This window comes from Syngnathus acus, chromosome 8 (assembly GCF_901709675.1).
Source record: "Syngnathus acus chromosome 8, fSynAcu1.2, whole genome shotgun sequence".
NCBI lineage: Eukaryota > Metazoa > Chordata > Actinopteri > Syngnathiformes > Syngnathidae > Syngnathus > Syngnathus acus.
Window position 1 is genome coordinate 10,321,403 of NC_051093.1, and position 21,454 is coordinate 10,342,856.

The window sequence follows — 21,454 nt, forward strand, 5'->3', positions numbered from 1 at the left end:
CACCGCCATTTTCAAGTGGTAAAAAAAAAAAAAAAAAAAAAAAAAAAAAGAATAAATAAAGTGTAGCGACGATTCGGTGAACGATTCTTTTGAACGAATCTTTTGAGTGAACTGATTTTAAAGATTCAGTTCACTTAAAAGAACTGGAATGCACATCACTCATGGAAGTGGGCGTGAACTGGCGTGCCTACGGTAACCGAGAAAGCTCAAAGCAACTAGAACCAAGCGCGTTCGTGCCAAGGTTCCTTGTTATGTGCGATCGAACGAGGAGCCTCTGGAGGGAGGAGAGGGACGGCGTGGACGGCGTGGACGGGTAGCGTGTCTGCTCCAAGCCTCGAACGGGTGTGGACTGCAGTCCAATATATCCATGATAGGATAACTATGCTTCCTTATACGATGTAATAGCAATTTCACTGTGACTTCTCAAGCACAGGCAGAGTTTTGCCTATTGCGCTACTGCCCTCCAGTGGTGGCTCGCCCCTGTTTCTTTTTTGCTCTTTGTTGACGTCACTCATCTCAAGAATGACGAGTGCGTGTGATTGGGTGAAAACAACAATCAGTCAAGTCAGCCTTCCTAGCTTTATTTATTATGGCACGTTTTACATGTTTACACGTTACAAATGATTTTGAGGCTAACACGGCATTTGAAAACCAAAACAAATGGTATATTTGCTCTGAAATTAGCCTCTTGTACCAAATTAGCATACCAGGAAAAAGAAGAATTCTGATCGTCAGGTTTTATTGCATTTTCAGGACTTGAGCGTCATTATATCGTCAAATCATCTTAACAAGGTTAAAAATGTTGGTAACCTGCAAGACAGCAGCCACAATGTAATGTTCGTCCAAATACTCTTAAAATAAATGTTTTGTTTTTTGGGGGACAAGATGCGATGCAGTCATCACTTTTTAATTGCAATTTACCATTGGTATTTTTTGTAACATCAGCAAAATATTAGAATTCATAAAGCCCCAAAAATATTCCTCCATCCATACAAACAGGTGCAGGCTCCAAGGGACGCCAAGGTAAACAGGTTGCGTTGGTTGGCACACCAGGAGTCACATGTACATCATTGACATGAAATGCGCAAGTGGACATGCAGTTCCTTGAAACCAATCTGGTGGAAAAAGAATCCGATGTTCAGCATTCTGTGACCTGTATTCATTATAAAACATGCTACTAGGTGGACTCCAACAGGAGTCGTGGTCAAGATGACTGAGTGCTTCACCATGCCAGGCAGCAGCCATGAAATAGGAATCACTTCTTGAATGCAAACCTGATCAATGTGCCCTTCCTTGCATGGGATGGGATGGGATGGGATCTTTGCAATTTCCACTCCCCTGCGGGTGGCACGGCACAGCAGACCCTCAAGAGAGTCAGGCGCTTTGGAGGCATTTTTAGGTCCGAAGCCAGCTTAGAGGCACCCAGAAGCACTCGCGCTCTAGTCTTTCCAAAATACTCTGCAGTTCTGCGCAGGCGCTGGCAGAGTCCTCTTTGATTAGGACCCGATCCACCAGATGTCCATACTGTTGATCCATCTGGAGAGCGGACTGGCGCATCTCCTGGAGGTCCTCGTCCTGTCGAAGAAAATACAAAGACGTTGAGTATCCGGGTGCTGGTTTGATGGAGGGAGGGAGGGAGGAAGCGTTTCAGGAAAGTCACCGTAACACGCCCTTGCTCCGCCCCTCCCGGCGAGGTGGCGGCGCGTCGCCGTCTGCTTTCGGGAACCCGCGGTTTGACAAAAACCACGTAGGGCTTGAACTCGGCCGTCCGCAGCCGTCTCAAGGCCTGCAAAGCATCAGAGCGAGTCAGCTGGCTGTTGTACGAGCCACTCGCAAGCGCCACTTGCAAATACCTCGGGCTGAACGTCCACGATGCACATTTTGTTCTTGGCCTGCACGGAGCGGATGGCCTCGATACTGGTGCCGTACTGGTTCTCCTTGTACTCGCCGTGCTCGATGAACCTGAACGCCAGAACCGATCTGTAACTGCATTGAAGTTCTTTATGAAGATCCAACAACAACAAGCCTACTTGTTGTGGAGGACATCAGCGTCAAATTGCTGCTTGGTGACAAAGTGATACTCCACACCTTCCTTCTCGTGCGCTTTCTTGGGCCTGGTGGTATCTTCGCAACGAGCAAAAATGCTTTAAGACCAGACCGAGACAAAGTGAAACTACATTGAGATGTGGAACTTGGAGACTCACGTGGTACGGCCACCGCGTAGCGATGCGGGTTCTCGGCGATCACTCGCTGCTTGAGTTCATTGATCCGTGCTCCCAGAGAACCTTTCACCACATCCGGAAACATTTCCAAAGATGGGTTTGCAAGCTAGCTACCATGTAAGCGGCTTCTCAAAACGTCCCTGAAGGCACCGGCGGATTTCCTGAGGCGGTTCCCCCAGCTTACCGATCAGAACCACCAGCCGAGGCCTCTCGTTGGGCCGCTGCTGGTAGCGGCTCACCTCCTCATAGGTCAGGAATTCAGAGTCTCCCGGGTCAGAGCCGTCGCTTGAGGAGCCTTGTCGGTCTTTCCGACTTAGGCGGAAGCTCCTGCGCAGACCGGCTGATTCCAAAGCGGCCGGCCGGCCGGCCAGGGTGACAGATAGCATTACAACAAAAAAAAAAAAAAAAAAAAAGGAAGATGGCCACCACATAAAAATGATTGTAATAAAAAAAAAATATATTAAAAAAACTTGCGAGTCGTATCCATGCATTTTGGAGCGGTTAAATAGGAGGTGTTGTTTTAGAACAGTGATTCTCAAAGTGTGTGGCGAGGCGAGGCGAGGCGAGGCACTTGTTCCCTCTGACACACAAAAGAACCACTGAATGAAATGTGGCTTTTTTAAAATCCACTACCTTCCTTTTTTGATTCGTAGCATTCACTTGTGTTCTTTTCGAATACTTTTGCATGCATGCATTTCTATTGAATCAGGATGTTACAGTGGCTTACTATCATATCGCTTCCATATTTTGTGTACTTTGTGCTTTTTGATGACTACTTGTCGGTCATTCTAGTGCTACTTGGACATGTTTGAGGTGGCCTGTGATGTCATCAGTTTGAGAACCACTGTCTTAGAACCAAAGCGACGCAGCTGAGGCAGGACAGATGGACCCGACCGACCCCACCCCCACGTGGAGTCGGGTCCGTCCGTCTGTCATCCGGACGCTAGACGACGCAGGCACGCACCCACCCACCCAAGGGAAGCCGGCCACCGTACCTGAATAAAATTCCCAGGAAAACACCTGACCACAGGAGGGCGCCACTGCGTTACACTTGGGAGAGACTACAACTGGTGTTAGAGCTTCCCCCCACTTAGCCTCCCTTACACGTGCACACCAGGAAGGTGAACAAGCAGCAGACGTGCCTGGTACAGTGCGCAAATGCGTCCGACGTGGGCCCTCGTGGCGTGGTGTGGGGGGGGGGGGGGGGGGGGTTAGCTGCCATTTGCTTGCTGCCAAGGTGGCACGCTGGAGCACTGCAGCCGATGCAGCCGATGCAGGCAGGGAAGTGGCATGGAAGGGGAGGTGAACTCGGCTCCAAGCGGGGTGGGTGCTAAATGTACCGCAAGCACAAATGTTGCCGTAGTGGTGTTATAAGGTGACGGTACCGGCCGGCTCTTCCCAATCGGAGCATTCCAGCAGGATGGATGGAGGGATGGAGGGAGACAGGGAGAGAGAGAGGAAGAGAGAGAGAGAGAGGAGAGAGAGAGAGAGAGAGAGGAGGAGAGAGAGAGAGAGAGAGAGAGAGAGAGAGAGAGAGAGAGAGAGAGAGAGAGAGAGAGAAGCAGACGCCTCATGTTTGGCTGAGGGACGAAGGCGTGCCCCTTTCGGGAGAAACGGTGCCCTCTAGTCAGCACTAATGGCCACCAAAGCCAAAAGACATTCAAATTGACATTTGCTGTCAGTACTTTTGACACAGGAGTGTCTATGGTGGCGCCTGAAAAGCCTGCAGCAGCCAAACATCTGCATGGGATGGGAGCTCCCCCACCCACCCACCCAGGGAAACCAGCCAAGTGCCATGACGAACGAGCGAGATTAGGAAGGGTGAACACGCTGGCTGCCGCTCACCTATGTACTGTCCATTGAAATAGCCCTCACAGTCACAGTCGTCTGCAGGGAAAAGAAGGGAAAGAGGGAGGAAAGAGGGGGGGGGGGGAGGGAGGGAGGAAAGGAGGGAGGGATAAGCGACAGCGTACAAACGAGAGCTCACGGATAACAAAGGAAGGACGGGATGGAAAAGTGGCCAGATGCCCAGACTTCACCCAAACAACACATCACCACCTGATTGATGGGACAACATCAATATTGGTAGCACCATTGATGATCATCATAATAGTCATTCTGATTTTGTTTTCAGTGCTGTTTGTGCTTTTCTGTCAACGTTTGATATTTATTCAACTCTTGTTTCTGTGGAGGCTTAAACGCGGTTGCGTGACTGAAAAGAGACGAACAAGAGTCAAATAAGACGAAAAGGCTCCGACGGAAACTTGGCTAGACTGAGTATGAAAATGAGCCCAAATAAAAACTAAAACGACAGCTTGACACAATCATTAGAATCAATTCAAAGTGAAACAGCGTGCCAAAAACCGTACGAGACAGCTACCAACGTTTTGTCCTCCACTTCACTTTTCCTTGCTTTTTTTTCATGGAAAACATCACAATATCGTTACTCCACAGTTGTTCCCATCCCTAATCTAGATGAAACTGTGTGACACGATGAAAGTAGATGGACACAATTATTCAAGTGGTGACACGGTTTAGCTGTGGAAATATGCAAACACATGCAAAAGATGCCGCCTTTAAAATCACCTCGATTGTGTTTGTACTCACCTTTATCGCACGCTTGATCATCTGAGAAAAGAAAAGACAACACAAAGAACATGCATGAGAAGAACAACCAAATAGTTGTTGTTTTTAACCTATGTCTCAAAGTTGCTCAGAGTGCTTTAGTGCAGATTCAAATATGTCATATCTTTGTCGGTGCCTTAGTTTGGGTTAGACGGTGGTTTGACATCTGGTGACGTGCTAAAAATCCAAATTGCCATATGCTGGATTTAAGGCGATAAAAGTCACGAGTGGGAAAAGCAGCAGGGAGGCGGCGGGCCGGTGGCCCGGCAGGCAGGCGGCCCGGCAGGCAGGCAGGCAGGCAGGCAGGCAGGCAGGCAGGCAGGCAGGCAGGCAGGCAGGCAGGCAGGCAGGCCGGCCCCCCAGAGTGAGCAAAGGGTGGCTGCCATCTTACTAAGCCCCCCCTGCTCATCTAATGGGATCACCCATCCCATTCTGCCCCCCAAACCAAGGCAGTGAGCCAGCTAGCCAGACAGCCGGCTGAAGCGAGCGGAAAAGCGAGCCATGGAGATTGTGATATTTTTGAAGCCACTTACAGGAAGGCGTTTTTGGCGACTTGGGGTTGGGCAGCGTGCCCACTTTCATCCTGTAGGCCAATCGCCTGGTGAGGAGGAAGAAGAAGATTGAAGGGGCCATTTCAGGAATTGGGCCAAAAGTGCAGCTGACCTCTCCTGGAAGTGTTTGGACGGGATGAGCCCGGCACGCAGGTTGCTGTCGCCCACTCGCTTGGCCTGCCACCAAGTGGGGTCGTCCTGGGTCACCACCTGCAGGATGTCGCCCCGTTTGAAGGGCAGTCCGGCCTCCTGGCAAGGCGTGGCCTTGTCCTCCAATGGGATGTAGTCGAACAAGGCTCGCAAGTACACCTGAGTTCATACCTCATTTGTTCAAATCCTGCCTTTTGGCATTTCAACACTGCAAAAAGCCGGCGAGGTCACGGCGAGGAGATTCATTCACCTTGCTCTCCCTCAATCGGTCTTCTTCTTTAACGGCGGGGATGATCTTCAGCGTAATGGAGCCCTGTGACTGCGACTGGATCAGAAGAAGAAGCCAAGGAACTTACTTCTTCCAGAAGGAACGCAAAGTGCGTGCGTGCGTCCGGACTCACCAGCAACTGACTGATCTCATCAGGCCTCTTGTGGACCACCGAGACGCCGTTGACTTCCCTGAGTTCGTCTCCGACATGGACCAAACCTGCGAGGAAGCGCAAGCATGAGCGTGAAAATCCTCCATTCGGGGGGCTGCAATGATTTCTGATTCTCTTTGCTGCAAGCACAACTATCAAAGCCAAGATGCTAAAAACAGATCAATACTCAGGGGAGTCTTCCTCTCCGTTCTTTTTCTTTTGAAAGCGAGCAGTAGACAGCGCTCGAGTTGACAATTTACCACTTCTGTCGGCCGCACCGCCTCTCATGATACGAGCCACAATCACGGCCCCGCTGGCGTCATCCCTCCTGATGGTGGCGCCCTGACAGACATGGCCCGCCATCAAAATCTGCTCTGCTCTGCTCTGCTCACTCCAAAATGGTCATCAACACTGACCAGAGGCTCTTTGTTCTTCACCAGACGCACAATCTTCACCGACTCCTCCTCCAGCTCGTCATCGTAGTCGTCCGGCAGCGGCGGCAGGACGGGATCAAAACTTTTCTGGGCTACCGTGTCGTGCACGGACAGGAGGGCCTGGACAAAACGGAACCATTGGAAACGGCTTGATATGCCGAGACAGCAATTTGTGAGGTGACGGATGGCTTACTTTGAGATGCGGTGACGTGAGCAGATGGAGCAGCTCTTGTTCCTCCGCGTTCATCGGGCGAGTCTGCAACTCGTCCGTCACCTGTCAATCACGTGCACACACGCAGGCACGCGCAAATCAGCTTCCTTCCAGGTCAGCACTTTTGCCGCCGGCGGGCGGGCGGGATGCCGAGATGTGCCCGGTGATGACTGGGCACTTTTTTACAGCTTTCCGGCAGTTGGAGTAATGCGCCAAGGACATTATGATGTCATTTATTATGATTGTGCGAGTGCGCGCATGTGCATGTTTACGTCTTCAGCAAGAGAGGAAACGCTATGCAGGACAGGACTCGGACATTGTCTCTCATACTGTCTCAGCCTCTCGTGGATCTGGAACACAAATGGAGAGACAGTCAATTCGATTTGAAACCATCATTGGAGTTGTACGCAACATTAACTCTGTCAGGATTCGACTCTGTTTTTACGAAGGTACCTTCATCAGGTACGCCAAGCTTCTCTCGCTGAAGACGTCTTTGAGGAAGACCATGTCCTCCTTGTGGTTGGCGTCGGGCCGCAGCTGCGAAGTCAGCAAGGCCAACGTCTCGTGGAGCCCTGAGAGTACCCACAGGCCATGGATGGAAGAGATGACGCACGCTGAGGCTTCTCATCTCATCTCACCTGCTCCTGCTGTCAGCACAGGCATGGCTTCTTTCATGAATCCTCCAGGTAAGGAGGAGCACACCTATCGGGGAGGGAGGGAGGGAGGGAGGGAGGCCGACACTTAACATTCACAAAAAATACAATTGCCACAGAAATGGAAATGGCTTTGAGTGCTTTAATGTGCAAAGGAAAGGAAGCAAAAAATGGCTTGCACAGCATTCGTACAGTAATGGAGCTTGGTGAGAGTTCCAAACTCCTGCTTTTGATATGGCTCACAAATGCACTTATTAGACTATGCCAGAGCAGGGCAGGGCAGGGCAGGGCAGGGCAGGGCAGGGCAGAGCGTCCACGTCAGCAGCTCCACAAATAACCTCAGACACTTTCTGGGTGGCGTTCCAACAAAAATGACGTACGCCGCACTCAAATCTCGTTAGCGGCTTAGCGGGCGTATCGCACAAACATGATGGCGCTCAGCGGGGCAGATGATTGGATGTCACATTTTCAAGATCTGTCTGAAAATGTTGCCACAGCCCCAATCCACTGCCTGCACCACCTCATTCCACTCACTTGAGAAAGGTCCAGACGGTGTCTCCTGAAAAGCAACCTTGCGTATATTTCAGCCAACATGCTGAGTTTTCCTTGTAAAGTGTTCAACTTGTCATTTCGTGTAAGACAACAAAAGCAAGCAAGCGTCTGTTTTGCAGCAGGAAAATAAATAATAAAAGTCAAGCTGTTCTCGGCCGGCACGGCACAGCACGGCACTCTGCTCAAAGTAATCCACTGCTATTAAGTGTCTGCATGTTTGTCACATTGTGATGCTATCGGAAGACACCTTAGCGTGATATCGTAATACTGTCGCTACTTTCCATAAAGTATGGCTTCAATAACGTCTTGTGATATCGTTGTAAGAGACTGGCTGTCAGAATGTTGTGGGTATTAGTATTTTGGAAGCAGTGATATATCCATACATATGCATTGACACTTGGATGGATGGATGGATGGATGGATGGATGGATGGATGGATGGATGGATGGATGGACGGACGGACTGACAGACAGACAGACGGATGGTTGGATGATGGATGGATGGCGATACTGTGGCTAATGTCTCCATAGTATCACGCGCCATATGGTAGCCACCAATCAGTGTCCATTGAAATCAGAGAGCATCTTGTAGGACTGACACAGTCTGGTGTCACGCTTCACCACATCCACCTAAGCAATACGGCATTTTGCAGCTGAGCACGTGTGACAAAAGCAGCAGCTTCTTCTCCATCGTTCTTATCCTCATGACGGAGGGTGTGGTCCCCGCACCCCGGAAAAACTACTGCACCCCTTTTTCTGCGACCATATTGATGCTATTCCTCCCTCCCTCCCTCCCCTTCCATTGCATTGCCATCCTCCTTGCGCAGTATCACGCCGCCGCTCTTTCTTGCCCGCCCGCCCGCTCGCCCGAGCCGGCAGGCAGATGGAGGGACACAAAAAAGGGAAAACAGACAGATGAAGGGATGAGGGCGCATCCCATCTGGCTCATGTGGACGCCGTTCAAAAGGCTAAAAACATCAAACTAGCTGTCCTACCTTCTTCCTGGCCTCCTCCTCTCGACTGCTCCTCCCAGGCTGGTCTTCCTCTTTCCTCCTCCTCCTCCTCTTCCTCCTCTCTCCTCTTCTTCTAGCTGCTGCTGTGCTCATAAACCTGCTGCACACTTGGACACCCCTCCCCCCGCTTTTACGCCCCTCCCTCCCTCCCTCCCTCCCTCCCTCTGTCATGATGCTAGACAGATACACAAAAGAAGTACATCGTAGTTCTTTAGGTGTATTTGCTACTTGAAACCACACCAATTAATTCATAAAAAAAAGAGACGGATACTTTTATATTCATGGCGGACAATAAATATCATACAGTACACTGAGTAGATAAAGAATAAAGTATACAAATAAAAATCAATAAAACATATTTTCATAATGAGTCAGAAATACAACCATTTGTTTCCCTATTTCTTTTTTAATGATGGCAGACATTGTGAAAATTGTACAGAAAGTACAACTGGTTTGTGTTGGTGTTCATGATGATGTCATCACTCTTTAGCCAATTGGTTCATCAAGCAGTCTGCTTTGTGCACCCACTTGACCCCCCAAATACCAAGCCAGCTTTTCATATGCTAATTGTTTGGATGGTGTTTCCATCTGGACGCTCGCTCATACTATATCTTCACAAGCTGTGCATTGTTTTCATTTCAACTAACACCTTTCGGGGTTTATGGCTCATTGATTTGAAAAATGTTTTGTTTGCAGATAAATATTGAACATTTCACAAATATTTCATTCACTATTTTATCTCGTGTCTTCCATCGAATTTTTGACCATATTAGGTCAGCGGATTGATCTTAACATTGATGGATTGAACAGCATTGCATGAGCTCAAGAGTTTGATTTCTTTGTAGTCATCCAAAAGGTTGTCTGCGGTGCTGGATAGCCAATCTTTCCAGCCCGCGACACACACGTGCTGTTGAAAGGACTGGACTGAAGATTGCCTTGGAATTGGTTCCCAAATACTGCATTGCATATTGTGTAGTGCCACGAGGTTAGGTTGAGGACTTATATCAAGCAAGGCCTCAGACTTTGCCAGCAGATGCCCACTCCAGACTCCAGTCAAGGTCAAATATCTTCCTATTGGTTGGTGGTGGAGATGATGATGATGCTGCTGAGGTTGGAGGTGGTTATGTGACACCAAAGGCTGCTGGGAAATGCCTGCTGCTAATTGCACTTGTGCTGCAGACTTGCATTAGCCCGCACTGGAAGTCAGCTGCTCGTCTCCGTATTGTGCTATTATCATTTCATATCATCCAGTCCTGCCATAGCATTGTCTGCTTATGATCGCTGGTGCAGTGACGTGCGGTGAGCTTTATGACTGGGGAGGCACTGACGTCACCCCCCGGTCAAATCTGTCCGGCAACTAACCGTGGCGCAAAAAAGGTTGGTCGAGAGCACAGGTGTCAAACTCAAGGCCCGGGGGCCAGATACGGCCCGCCACATCATTTGATGTGGCCCGCCAAGACAAATTGTGTATCACATTCGTGTGTCATTACTAGAATTGCAAATTGTCTTCACTTTTCATAATATCTTTTTTTAAAATATTTGGCCAGTTTTTACTCGTCTGATTTGAAAATGAGTTATTTGTCAGTTTGTTTTGTAGCTTTTACTGTGTATAATATGAGGTGCTCATACATTTATTTGGGTTGACAGTCATAATGGCCCTCCGAATGAAGCTATGACTCCAATGCGGCCCCCGAAAAAAAGGAGTTTGACACCCCTGCACTAGGGCATTGTTCTGCCCTATTTTAAAACAAAATAACATGATTAAATGATTTCGTCCTGATTTCATTTGAACTATTTGAATTAAAATCTCCTATCAGCAGTCTTCACACATCAAAACACTCAATAAAGCACATGGAATCAAAAACTTGTTTTCGAGTATCGTGCCGTTTGAAAAGACATGCTCTGAAGTCCCGTTGTCCGAATCCAACCTTTAAACTCCGGAGTTGCTCTTCCTTTACTGATGACCTCCTGCTTCGACCGAAAAGCCATCGTTGAAAATCGTTCGGATATGTAATCCTCCGTTGTAAAACGAAATGTAAAAAACGAATGTAAAACGAAAGAAATGGACGACTGCTCCTCAGTTGCTCACTGTCAATTGGAACTGGAGATCTCTTCTTCTACAGGTAGGCAGGCGCATGAGGCATCCCGGGATCACTAGCACCCCCTGCCATAAGGCCGGAGAACCTTTTTTTTTCGTTGCCTCCGTTGGGTCTCTTTTCAAAGCCGTTTTGCTCATCTAAAGTAACACGACGTTACAGACAGATGACAGAAAAACACTAGATATTATATACACCAGCTTAACTAGGGAAATGAGTTCATATAGCCACAGTGTTTGAACACTGAAACAGAAAGACAGAGAGCAGTTCAGTCGAACTGCATCGCCATAGCGGCCTGTCAACCTAGGCAGCCGTGTGATGACGCAATCGTCAGAGGGGGGAGGGGAGGCTGCGAGGGGAGGGGAGGCGGCGAGGGGAGGGGAGGGGAGGCGAGGGGAGGCGAGGCAGGAAGCGAATCGTCTTCGATTATAAAAGAACTATCAAAATTTGGGTTCAAAATGATACAAAACTATTGAAATGAAAAGGGAAATGACTTTATAATAAAAACAATTGAATTTGGTTGTTCCCCTTTTCATGATGGCAGGGAGGGGAGGCGTGGCCTCCCTTGCCTCCTCCGACCGACCGGGGGAGGGGAGGCGTGGCCTCCCTTGCCTCCTCCGACCGACCGGGGGAGGGGAGGCGTGGCCTCCCTTGCCTCCTCCGACCGACCGGGGGAGGGGAGGCGTGGCCTCCCTTGCCTCCTTCGACCGACCGGGGGAGGCGTGGCCTCCCTTGCCTCCTCCGACCGACCGGGGGAGGGGAGGCGTGGCCTCCCTTGCCTCCTCTGACCGACCGACCGACCGCACGTCCGTCCGTCCGTCCCTGCGATGGTGACCTCATCAGCAAGGTTGATATTGCATCGTGATACATTGTTGCTAGAGTATTGCCATCATTGACAACTCATGAGCGAGTCAACATTGTGATCCGTGACAGTGTCTGTCGTATGTACGCAACTCTTTGTTTTTCTCCGTTTGAAGGTGCTGGATCTCCTTTGGGTCCTTGCAGCTTGGATTGGATTTCTCTCTCCATCCAATGACTGCTCAGACAAGTATCGTGACACGCGATAGCCATGCCCAATTTTCTTCGTAGTCAACGAGGAAAAAAACAGCACAGGCAACATTTGAAGCCACGTCTTGTCATAATCACTGTGCAGTAAAAAAAAAAAAAAAAAAGTACTTACTTTTTTTAGTGGTGTCATTTAATCCAGCCTCATTTTGAATAGATCTGAGGATTGGGAGCTGGTCCACATACAGTTTATAAATACAGCACATGGCACATACAGTACAAATACTGTATGTCAGATTTGCCATTTTGGGATGTCAGCCACGGTGTTGCCGTGACCTGCTGGCTGGCTGGCTGGCTGGCTGGCTGGCTGGCTGGCTGGCTGGCTGGCTGGCTGGCTGGCTGGCTGCAGAGTGAGATTACGTCTGACAACATGCAGCTTTAGACTGGCTTCCATGTTGAAGTACATGCCACAGCAGATGCCACACAACCCCCACCTAGTACAGTATGTGTCTTAAGTTCATTGGAGTTCCTTTTTTGAAATGTTGACTTGCATTTGACTTGAAATGATTTATTCTGCAGATGGGAAATGATTGACCAAAAACAAAACTGTACACACTTATAAAACACAAATAACAGCAGTATGATGACAAAAGTGAACATTGGCACACGCACCACAAAAACCAACATAGTAGTTCCAATGAAGAAGCTTCAAAGAGTGCTAAATGAAAAAAAATGAAATCCCTTCACCAGCATTCAGAACGGGGGACCAGCCCTTATTGTGGTTATGGATTCGAATTAGGTAATAATAAGCCACATTCAATGAAGCGTTGATTGAACAGGTCGCACAATTGCAACATTTTCAAGGCGACAAAGAAAAGAAAAGGAAAATGGGTGACACCTACTGGCCACTCTTTGCGAGCGACGTTCCACTCCACGCGACCCTTGCTTGTCATCCCATCTGATTGCAAAATGAGAAAAAGCATCCGTCGGGGTGGCTGTCAGTTTTTCTTATCGTCGCCAGGCAGGAAGTAGGGGTTCTCGTGGCCTTGCATCAAATAGGAGTAACGCGACGGGTTCTTATTGGTGAAGGTCTTCATTCCGTCGGGGTTGAGATCGTACGACCCTGACTGAAACGGCAGTGAGAGCGGTTGACGTGTTAGTGTCACATGTGGCGCACGCACACACAGGAAGCTGTGCCACCACCACCACCACACCACCACCACCACCAGCAGCAGCACCGTAGTTGTGCTGCACACTAAAGCCACCGAGAGGGAGGAAGGGAGGGAGGGCCGGATCAAACCTTACCTTTTTCCATCCTCTCTGCTTGGAAGGAAAGCCCTAAAGCGACACATCGGGAGTCAGCCAAAGCAGGGAGCAAGGGCAGGAAACTAGCTACTAGCAGTACTAGCTAGTAGCCGTGCTACCAAATGACTACGTTTAAACATTCACTGCAGAATCTGAAAGATGAACTTTGATATCATCTCCTTTGCCAATGATTCGGGAGACAGCATAGGGGCAAAATGATGAAGATTGATGAAGGCCAATGGTCTGGTCTGCTTCAACCTTTTTGTTAATACCATGGTACATTATTAAACCAAATAGTTTGCCTCAAATGACTCTGACTTACTGTGGTGATACGCCAACGGATGTAATGGCTTTTTTCCCCCCTTTTCTTTTTTAGTTGCCTGGCTTGTGAAAAGAAAGAGTGGCGCTCACCACGCCGTTGCCATGATGCCCTTTTTCCATCATCTCCATAGTGGCTGCAGCGTCCCAGGTGGCGGCGGTGGCGGTGGTAGCGCGGGGAATGGGCGTGATGCCAACAGGCCAGGGCTTGGTCAACTCGCCCCCCGCCGGGTACGGACTGGGATCGCTGTGCTCCGCCTGGCCTCCAGAGCACCTCCGCCTGGTGTGGACAGTGCTCATTTTCATTTCATCCTTTTTTTCTATGTATTGAAGCATTGTTTGGACCATTAAAAATGGCAAAGCAATGTTTGTCGTCTCAATCATTTATCATGTTTTATATCTCTTGTTGCTTCTACGTTACAACTATTTAGTCGATTTGGTTTTTGTGTCGTGGACTACAGTGCTCCCTAGTGGTCAGCAATTGCACACGTCAGTTCAGTTCTGACGGACTGACTCACCAGCAGCAGTAGGAGAGCAAAGCCAAGATGATGATGATGAGTAGAATTCCGCCCAAAACGCAGGAGATGACCACCAGCGCCAGCAGAGACGCTGTCAACACACACATTTGTTGACACTCTCGGCACGACATAACAAATCATGTCGTCGTCGTCGTCGCTCACAGTCAGTGCAGTTGAAGCCTGCATATCCAAAGGCGCATCTGGAAAAGACAGGAAACATTCAAATGGAGTGAAAAGTGCCTGTATGTCAAGGTGAAAATTGGTTCGTTCTTAGCGGGATTCAAACTTGCTAGTTAGTATCTTACGGCGGCGGCGGCGCTTTGAGCGGCAAAAACACCGAAATAGGTTTCCTTTAAAAGTAGCTTTCTTATTTGAATGGAAATGTGCAGGTTGACTTACATCTGGCAGCTGTTGCCCACCACTTCCTGCCCGCTTGGACAAGCTGCAAACACACACAAAGAAATGCATGACAAAACTCAAGGTGCTCTTATCCATTGTTGTCGTCATTAACGTCCGTCCAGTCTTTGTCGTCAGCGTACGGTTCGGGGTTGTCCGCTTGTCGTGGGGTCGGACTGGCCGTCGTCATTCTTTTCGCTCGCTCGCTACGTACGTCGTCATTGTTGGTGTCATGTCTTCCTTTACCCTTGCAGCTGGTGTTGGAGTACACCGTGGAAATGTAGCCAGCTTTGCAGGAACAGCCCACGCGACCCTTAGCACTGGTGCACCAAGTCGTGACGGCGTCACAGGGAAGTGGAACCTGATCGCACAACTTTGTGCCTACCAGAAAGAAAGAAAGAAAGGAAATGTCAACAAACGGGGTCGCCAGTGGGCTGGGATGGCTGGGCAGGCACCACCGCGGTGGTGTTGGCTCACCGCTAAACGTAGCGTTGAGCAGCAAGCCTTGGGAGCTGCTCCTGATGGCATCCTGGATGACCTGCTCCACTGCCTCCTCAGAGTTTTGCGTGTTGTCAAAGATGTTGTTGACAGTGGCCAGGACGCTTCCTGGGCTGTGGGAAAAGCAAACGGTGGCAAACGGTGAAAACTTTCCCCAGGCCAGGCCAGGCCAGGCCAGGCCAGGCCAGGCCAGTGCAAAGTGCTATCAACCTTTTGAATTGTTTTTCCAATGTTGGATGACCTTATATATATATATATATATGACCTGTGCCAGGCCACGGGACAGGACTTAATAACTCACGCTAGCTGCACCACGTTAGAGCGGACGTATCCCGGCCGACCTGCGAAGGCGCCAGCGAGCTGCAAAACACAAGATCTGGCTGCTAAACAAAGAACAATTCCAAACGGTCCTCATTTTGCGCGACGACGCACGAGCTGACCGAAGCCGAGATGTCCGCGGCCGTCTCTCGGAACACTTGGGAGGACCTGTCCAACATTTCCTTGTCAAATGTCAAGGACGTGAGGTGGAGCCGCCCAGGGAACACTTGAGCTGAAGAAGATGACTCAATAAGACACGCACGCCTTTTTTACCAGCGGACGTTTGGAAGAAGTTAGGCTTACCGCGGACGCAACGCTGGCCCAGGAGGAAGCTTCCGGAGAGGCACTGGCAGGTTCTGTTTAAGCAGACGCTTTCAAGGGGACACTGTTCCGCAGGACAAACTAGAGCGGAGCGGATGGAAACAAATGATGCATTCAAGAGACTGTTCATCCAAACGGTACAACGTGATACCTATGGTTGCGTCGTTCTGGGTGGGGCCGGGCGAGCTTTGGGTGGCTTTGCTGGCTGAGGTTGGCGTGAGGACGCTCGTCGCTTCACGAGTAGTCGCTGCATTGTAGTGTTCAAAAAGGAGCAACCGTCAATCCAAAGACGACAACACGCAAGTTCCTCTGCTGTGGCCCTACCTCCTGATGTCGCCTCGGAGGCCGGGGTCGGGCCGTTTGTGCTGACAACGGCGGACGTTTCTGTTGTCCTTGTGACTTTGTCGGACTGAGGGCCGGTCGTCGTCCGAGTCGTTGCGTCGACGCTTAGAGTTGACGACGGGCTGGTGGTTATTACAGCTGTTGTCGCCTCAGCCGGTGTCATCCAGGTGGTCCGGTCAGGTGGACCGGTAGTCGTCGTGGAGTCGGTCGGACCGGCTGCGGTCGTAAATGTCGGACCGGTGGTTGTCGGTGACGTGTAGCTGTCGGTCGGGCCGATCGTTGTCGTGGAGTCGGTCGGACCGGCTGCGGTCGTAAATGTCGGACCGCTGGTTGTCGGTGACGTGTAGCTGTCGGTCGGGCCGATCGTTGTCGTGGAGTCGGTCGGACCGGCTGCGGTCGTAAATGTCGGACCGGTGGTTGTCGGTGACGTGTAGCCGTCGGTCGGGCCGATTGTTGTCGTGGAGGTAGTGTCGTTGCTCAAGCCGGTTGTTGTCATTGGGCTTGTGCTGCTGTTAGTCCAACTGGTTGTTGTCAGTGACGTGTAGTTAGTCAGGCTGATTGTTGTCACCGAGGTAGGGTCATTCGTTAAGCCCGTCGTTGTCATTGGGGTTGTGTCGTTGTCGGGCGGACCGGTTGTCGGGAGTGATGTCAGGCTGATTGTTGTCACCGAGGTAGTATCGTTGTCGGTCAGGCTAGTTGTCGTCGTCGAGGTCGCCGTGTTGTTGTTGGGGCCGCTACGTCGTCGTCAATAACGTTGTGTCGTCCTTGGTCGGACCGCTTGTCACTGAGGTAACGGTGTCGTGGCCGGATGTTATGTCCATGGAATTGGTTGTTGCCATCGAAGTTGCGCCATTATTTGTCAGGCCCGTAATCATCGCGCTCGTCTCGTTGTTTATACCGGTCGTTAATCTGCCCCTTGTTGCCATTGAGATTGTGACATTGTTTTCTGCACGTGTCGACGTGTCGTCGTCGGTCTGGCCGGTCGATGTCATTGATGTTACGCGGTCGCTCTGACCGGTCGTTATGATGTCACTGTCTGTCGGACCAACCGCGGCGGCGTCTGGGCCGGTCGTCGTCATCCAGGCGGTGCCCCGGTCGCTCACGGTCGTGAGTATGACTCGTGCGGCTGTAGTTGCGGTGGGACTGCGATGGGTCGGGTCCGGCGGCCGTGCCGTCACGGTGTTGCCGGTTCGGCCCGTTGATGTCGCTACGCCGCTTGTCAGTGAGAGTGTGCTGCTTGCGTCGGAGTTTTTGACAGACGTCTCCTCTCTGACGGTTGTCGTCAATGGATTGGCTGCGGATTGCGTGGAAGTCGCGCGGTTGCTCATTGGAGCCAGCGTTTCTGTTGTCGTCGTGTTTTCGCCATTGCTGAACATTCCCTCGGTGGTGGCGGTAACAATGTCAAAGTCGATTGCCATCACTGCAGTCAAAAGAAAGATGAAGAAATCAGCAAATAGGAAGAAAGCTAAGATATCTTGATGGAAGAAGGAATTCTGACAATATCAGTCGAAAAAATGAATGTGCAAGTTTTGACATGAGTAGTATTGGACTTCCTCCAACTAGTTCAAGTGTTCTTTTGGAAAACGCTTCTCTCTCGATGAAACTAATCTCTTTCGGAATGTGTTTAAATATGACACGACTTACAATGTAGCCCATTTGTTCGCCATTCTGTGGTCTGACATTCCTAAACATGACTCAAGAGACATTCGAGGCAATATCGCCACATTTGAACTTTTAGGATATCAACATCATCCGGAAGGCTGACATAGGAAATAGTTGGAGGAGGAAAGGGATAAAAAAAGGAATCACAGTGTGCTGCTTGTTATCCCACGTCTGTTCCCAGTTACAGCGCCTTTACGACGGGATGAAGCCCAAGTCGCCAGGCGGTGGCAGCCTGCTTGCTCTGTTGACAACTGCTCATCAGCCAACTAGCATCACTCAGCAATTCAAATTGGCGCTTTAGCACCTAAATGAGCAAAATGGGAAGTGGCTCTAGGTTCTCAGAGGAAATGAAGCGCCCGCTGCCCGTAAGTAGCGTGCCGGTGACGCGCTCGTCTGGGTTACAATTTAACAACAGCGCGCTAATCTGGGATTGGATGACCAGTGACGGAGATGACGGCAAAACCTCCTAAACTACATCCAGCGGTGCTCGCCTTCATTCCCGCTCGCCACACCCTGTTGGGGGGGCTGAAGGTTAGATTACCTTTCACGCAGAGAATTCTCCCTGCATTCTTTCCATTCAACTTGCTCCATTTGATCCTTTTCTTTCACACCTCGTCCTATGATGTGTCATTGTTTGACTGGTCAAGTAGTGAGTGTGGTCGTTATGGTGACATAAGTCAACGTTTGTGTGTGCATGTGTACAGAGGTGTGTATGTGTGTGTGTCTGTGTGTGTGTGTGTGTGTGTGTGTACGCGTGTTATCAGCACCTTTCATTTCCATAGAATGGTCATAGTGGAACATTAAGTCTGTGCCGGCGCTAATAAAAAGGCCGCACGGCACGACGCAGCAGGAGGAAGAGGCGAGCCCTTGTTAAATAGACAATAAATCATAGTCAGTTGATTTGAAACCAGTTCCATTACAGTATACATTTAGAAATCGCTGTCCAAAATATGTTTCTAAAACAACCGGGCTGAAATACGATGCTGTGATGAAGCAAGCAAAAGCCTTTCCAAACCAACTGAGCAGGTGGAATCCAATGAAAGAGGCCTTGCTTTCTACGTTATGATGACAGCCATAAACCAAGAGCAGCATGCCATGCGCTCATTAAGAGTGCCTTGTCCGCCTGCCTGCGTGGCTGCCTGCCTGCGTGGCTGCCTGCGTGGCTGCCTGCCTGCGTGGCTGCCTGCCTGCCTGCGTGGCTGCCTGCCTGCCTGCCTGCGTGGCTGCCTGCCTGCCTGCCTGCGTGGCTGCCTGCCTGCGTGGCTGCCTGCCTGCCTGCCTGCCTGCGTGGCTGCCTGCCTGCCTGCCTGCCTGCGTGGCTGCCTGCCTGCCTGCCTGCCTGCCTGCGTGGCTGCCTGCCTGCGTGGCTGCCTGCCTGCCTGCCTGCGTGGCTGCCTGCCTGCCTGCCTGCCTGCCTGCCTGCCTGCCTGCCTGCCTGCCTGCCTGCCTGCCTGCCTGCCTGCCTGCCTGCGTGCGTGGCTGCCTGCCTGGCTGCCTGCCTGCCTGCCTGCCTGCCCGCCTGCCTGCGTGGGTTTATCCTGCTGCAGATAGATAATCCGCACAGACACAAAAGGGGTGACTGGGTCAAAGGTGGTCTGCAAACACACACTCAGAGGACGCGGATCAGAAAGGTCGGCTTTTGCCGTGAAAAGCACATGCTTCACGCATACACAATGATGCTACTGTAGGGTGCTGATCCCGCTCGAGGCCAGGCCAGGCCAGGCCAGGCGCTGTCCTTTGCGCTTCCCGTCGTGACCGAGCCTCTTTCAGGCAGAGAACCCAAAAAAGAGAAGTGTAACAAAAGAGCCAGCCGCCTAAGCCTTTCATGTGAAATACAAACGCAAAAGTGCTTTCGACACAACCTGGCGTGAGAAGCGAGTGTCGAGTGTCCCAACTTTACACCTCGTTTCAGCTCACACAATTGGATACCATGAGCAAGTTCACTTCCTGGAACTTTGCCAAGTATCGGCTCATGCTGTTCAAATGTGATGATACATTGAATCAGTAGTTCAGGCATTATGGATGTGCAGTGCCGCCCAAATGTTAAGGAAAATACACTGCTGTTTGTGGCATGCGCACATTTCAAACATGTCACGTGACTCAGCAGGACTCCATAAAATGGCATCAGACAGCTTTTATGGAGTCGCTTGAGGGCACGTGTGTGTGTGTGTGTGTGTGTAAGACATGTTTAATCGCTGAAACAGAAAGCAAATCTGGTGTTGGGGTCATTCATCAGGACCAGGTGGACTTGTACTACTCAGTCATTCTGAGAAGAAGTGCTTCGCTTGTATCCTAGCTAAACACACAACAGTCCTCCAAAACTTCCTGGATCCGGGCTAAAGTTCCTGCTGTGGAAATAAAGCCTTATGAGAGGCCCAACAGATGGCCGTGTCGCACGACCTCTGCAGGTATCATATCCAATTAAAACTGGGCCAAGCACAACCTAAGACTTGCGTCCTCTTGCACTCTAATCCACACAAATGGACGTACACAATCTAACTCGCGTATGATGGTTAAAAAAAAAAAAAAAAAAAAAAAGGGTACCTAAGGTCAGGAGGAAATTGAAGTCGGTTGCCTGATGCAGAGGAACGGGAAGTAACGCTGCTACACAATTGGAAACGTGGGCCAGGTGTAACATCAGGGGCTAGGTCTGATGAAACCAGAATGCGGAACCGAGAGGACGTCGCCACTTCAGGCGCACTTGGTCACGCCTCCATCCGTCCGTCCGTCACAAAAGAGGGGCAACACCCTTGCGGCAGGGCAGGCAGGCAGGCACGTGACGAGCCTCCCTGACTCGGTCAAGTCTCGGCCACAGCTAAAAATTGGCCCAATGTTATTGAGCGTCCTTTGGTTAGTTTTGAAATGACCTTTTGACACAATGCGATTTTGGAACACTTCTTTTTCACAAATGCTGCCATAAAAAAAGCAGAAATAACCTGTGCATCCACCTGCTGCCATTCATATAGGCGGGGCAGCCAGATTCAGACTGCCATATAATTTTATGTGGCCCACCAAGGCAAACAGAGTGTCTACTTCACGTTTCTTTCTAAATGGATTTGTTGCTTTTCATATTCCCAGAAAATCTTGAATTTGGCACCCCTGTTATAACAGCATGTGTTCAAGTCAACAGGCCCTAATTTCACACCATTTAATTTCATTTAATTTGAGATGGGGTTTTTTTTTTTTTGGTAGTGCCGTGAGACTTTTCTGAAGTCAAATAGGCATGCCTCGTCTCAGAGGCTGCTATTAGTTTACGGGCTGAAGCGTATCCACTATAGTTGAGGCGAACGCGCAGAAAGCAATGCAAAGAAAAAAAACAAACCAAAATACAAGCCATGTCCTACGTGACGTCACGTCAGCCAGAAATTGCCAAGTTAACTCACCCATGGCGGCGACAAGGAGTGAGTTGAGGACATGCAAGTGGTGGAGCAGCATGATTCCGGTGGTCGCAAACTTATAACGGTACCGACGCGGGCCCGAATGCGCGCTACAGGTGCTTCTCTCTCAGGCTGCCAGCAGGCAAGCAGGCAAGCGAAGGAGGAGGAGGAGGAGGAGGAGGAGGCTCGCTCCGGCCGGGGCACAGCCTCTCCCCCCTCCCGTCGGGGCATTATAGGCTTTTGTGCTGCGCCTTCCGATTGGACCGCTGTCGCTGTCAATTAGCGTTGCCGTCTGAAGGTCCCGCCTCCTCCACCTCTTTGCCCGGCTTGCCAATGGCGACACACAAAACGGCTAGTGTACAATCAAGTTCTATTTTTAACACGATTGTTTGCCCCGCTTTCTCTCACGCTGGCTGCCCGGGCGGGCGGGCAGGCAGGCAGGCAGCCACGCACGCAGGCAGGCAGGCAG

At 50.4% G+C, this 21,454-nt stretch overlaps 2 protein-coding genes across 6 annotated transcripts; both read right to left on the reverse strand.

Moving 5' to 3' along the window:
• Positions 1-565: 565 nt before the first annotated feature.
• Positions 566-8,947, reverse strand: mpp3a (membrane protein, palmitoylated 3a (MAGUK p55 subfamily member 3)). Of its 4 annotated transcripts, XM_037256967.1 has the most exons (20): positions 8,812-8,947; positions 7,251-7,314; positions 7,066-7,184; positions 6,885-6,962; positions 6,595-6,675; positions 6,384-6,521; positions 6,228-6,309; positions 5,950-6,035; positions 5,799-5,873; positions 5,511-5,707; positions 5,381-5,445; positions 4,830-4,850; positions 4,068-4,109; positions 3,218-3,283; positions 2,407-2,562; positions 2,205-2,285; positions 2,031-2,124; positions 1,854-1,962; positions 1,661-1,786; positions 566-1,575 (listed from the first exon to the last, which is right to left on the reverse strand). In XM_037256967.1, the coding sequence occupies exons 1-20, from the start codon at positions 8,920-8,922 to the stop codon at positions 1,396-1,398; spliced, it is 1,971 nt and encodes a 656-aa protein (XP_037112862.1). In that variant the 5' UTR covers positions 8,923-8,947; the 3' UTR covers positions 566-1,395. The 4 variants fall into 4 exon arrangements, with proteins under 4 accessions (XP_037112862.1, XP_037112864.1, XP_037112865.1 ...); XM_037256969.1 differs by lacking the exon at positions 3,218-3,283; XM_037256971.1 differs by lacking the exon at positions 566-1,575 and having other exon boundaries at positions 1,660-1,786; positions 2,031-2,114.
• A 3,536-nt stretch (positions 8,948-12,483) lies between these two features.
• si:ch211-198m17.1 (mucin-13) lies at positions 12,484-21,146 on the reverse strand. Of its 2 annotated transcripts, XM_037257367.1 has the most exons (14): positions 20,992-21,146; positions 15,929-17,366; positions 15,756-15,851; positions 15,587-15,685; positions 15,406-15,515; positions 15,267-15,325; positions 14,945-15,078; positions 14,714-14,848; positions 14,471-14,513; positions 14,234-14,271; positions 14,072-14,162; positions 13,647-13,833; positions 13,236-13,268; positions 12,484-13,057 (listed from the first exon to the last, which is right to left on the reverse strand). In XM_037257367.1, exons 2-14 carry the CDS (start codon positions 16,548-16,550, stop codon positions 12,929-12,931), a joined length of 1,776 nt encoding a protein of 591 aa, XP_037113262.1. In that variant the 5' UTR covers positions 16,551-17,366; positions 20,992-21,146; the 3' UTR covers positions 12,484-12,928. The 2 variants fall into 2 exon arrangements, with proteins under 2 accessions (XP_037113262.1, XP_037113263.1); XM_037257368.1 differs by lacking the exon at positions 13,236-13,268.
• Between the last annotated feature and the right edge of the window lie 308 nt (positions 21,147-21,454).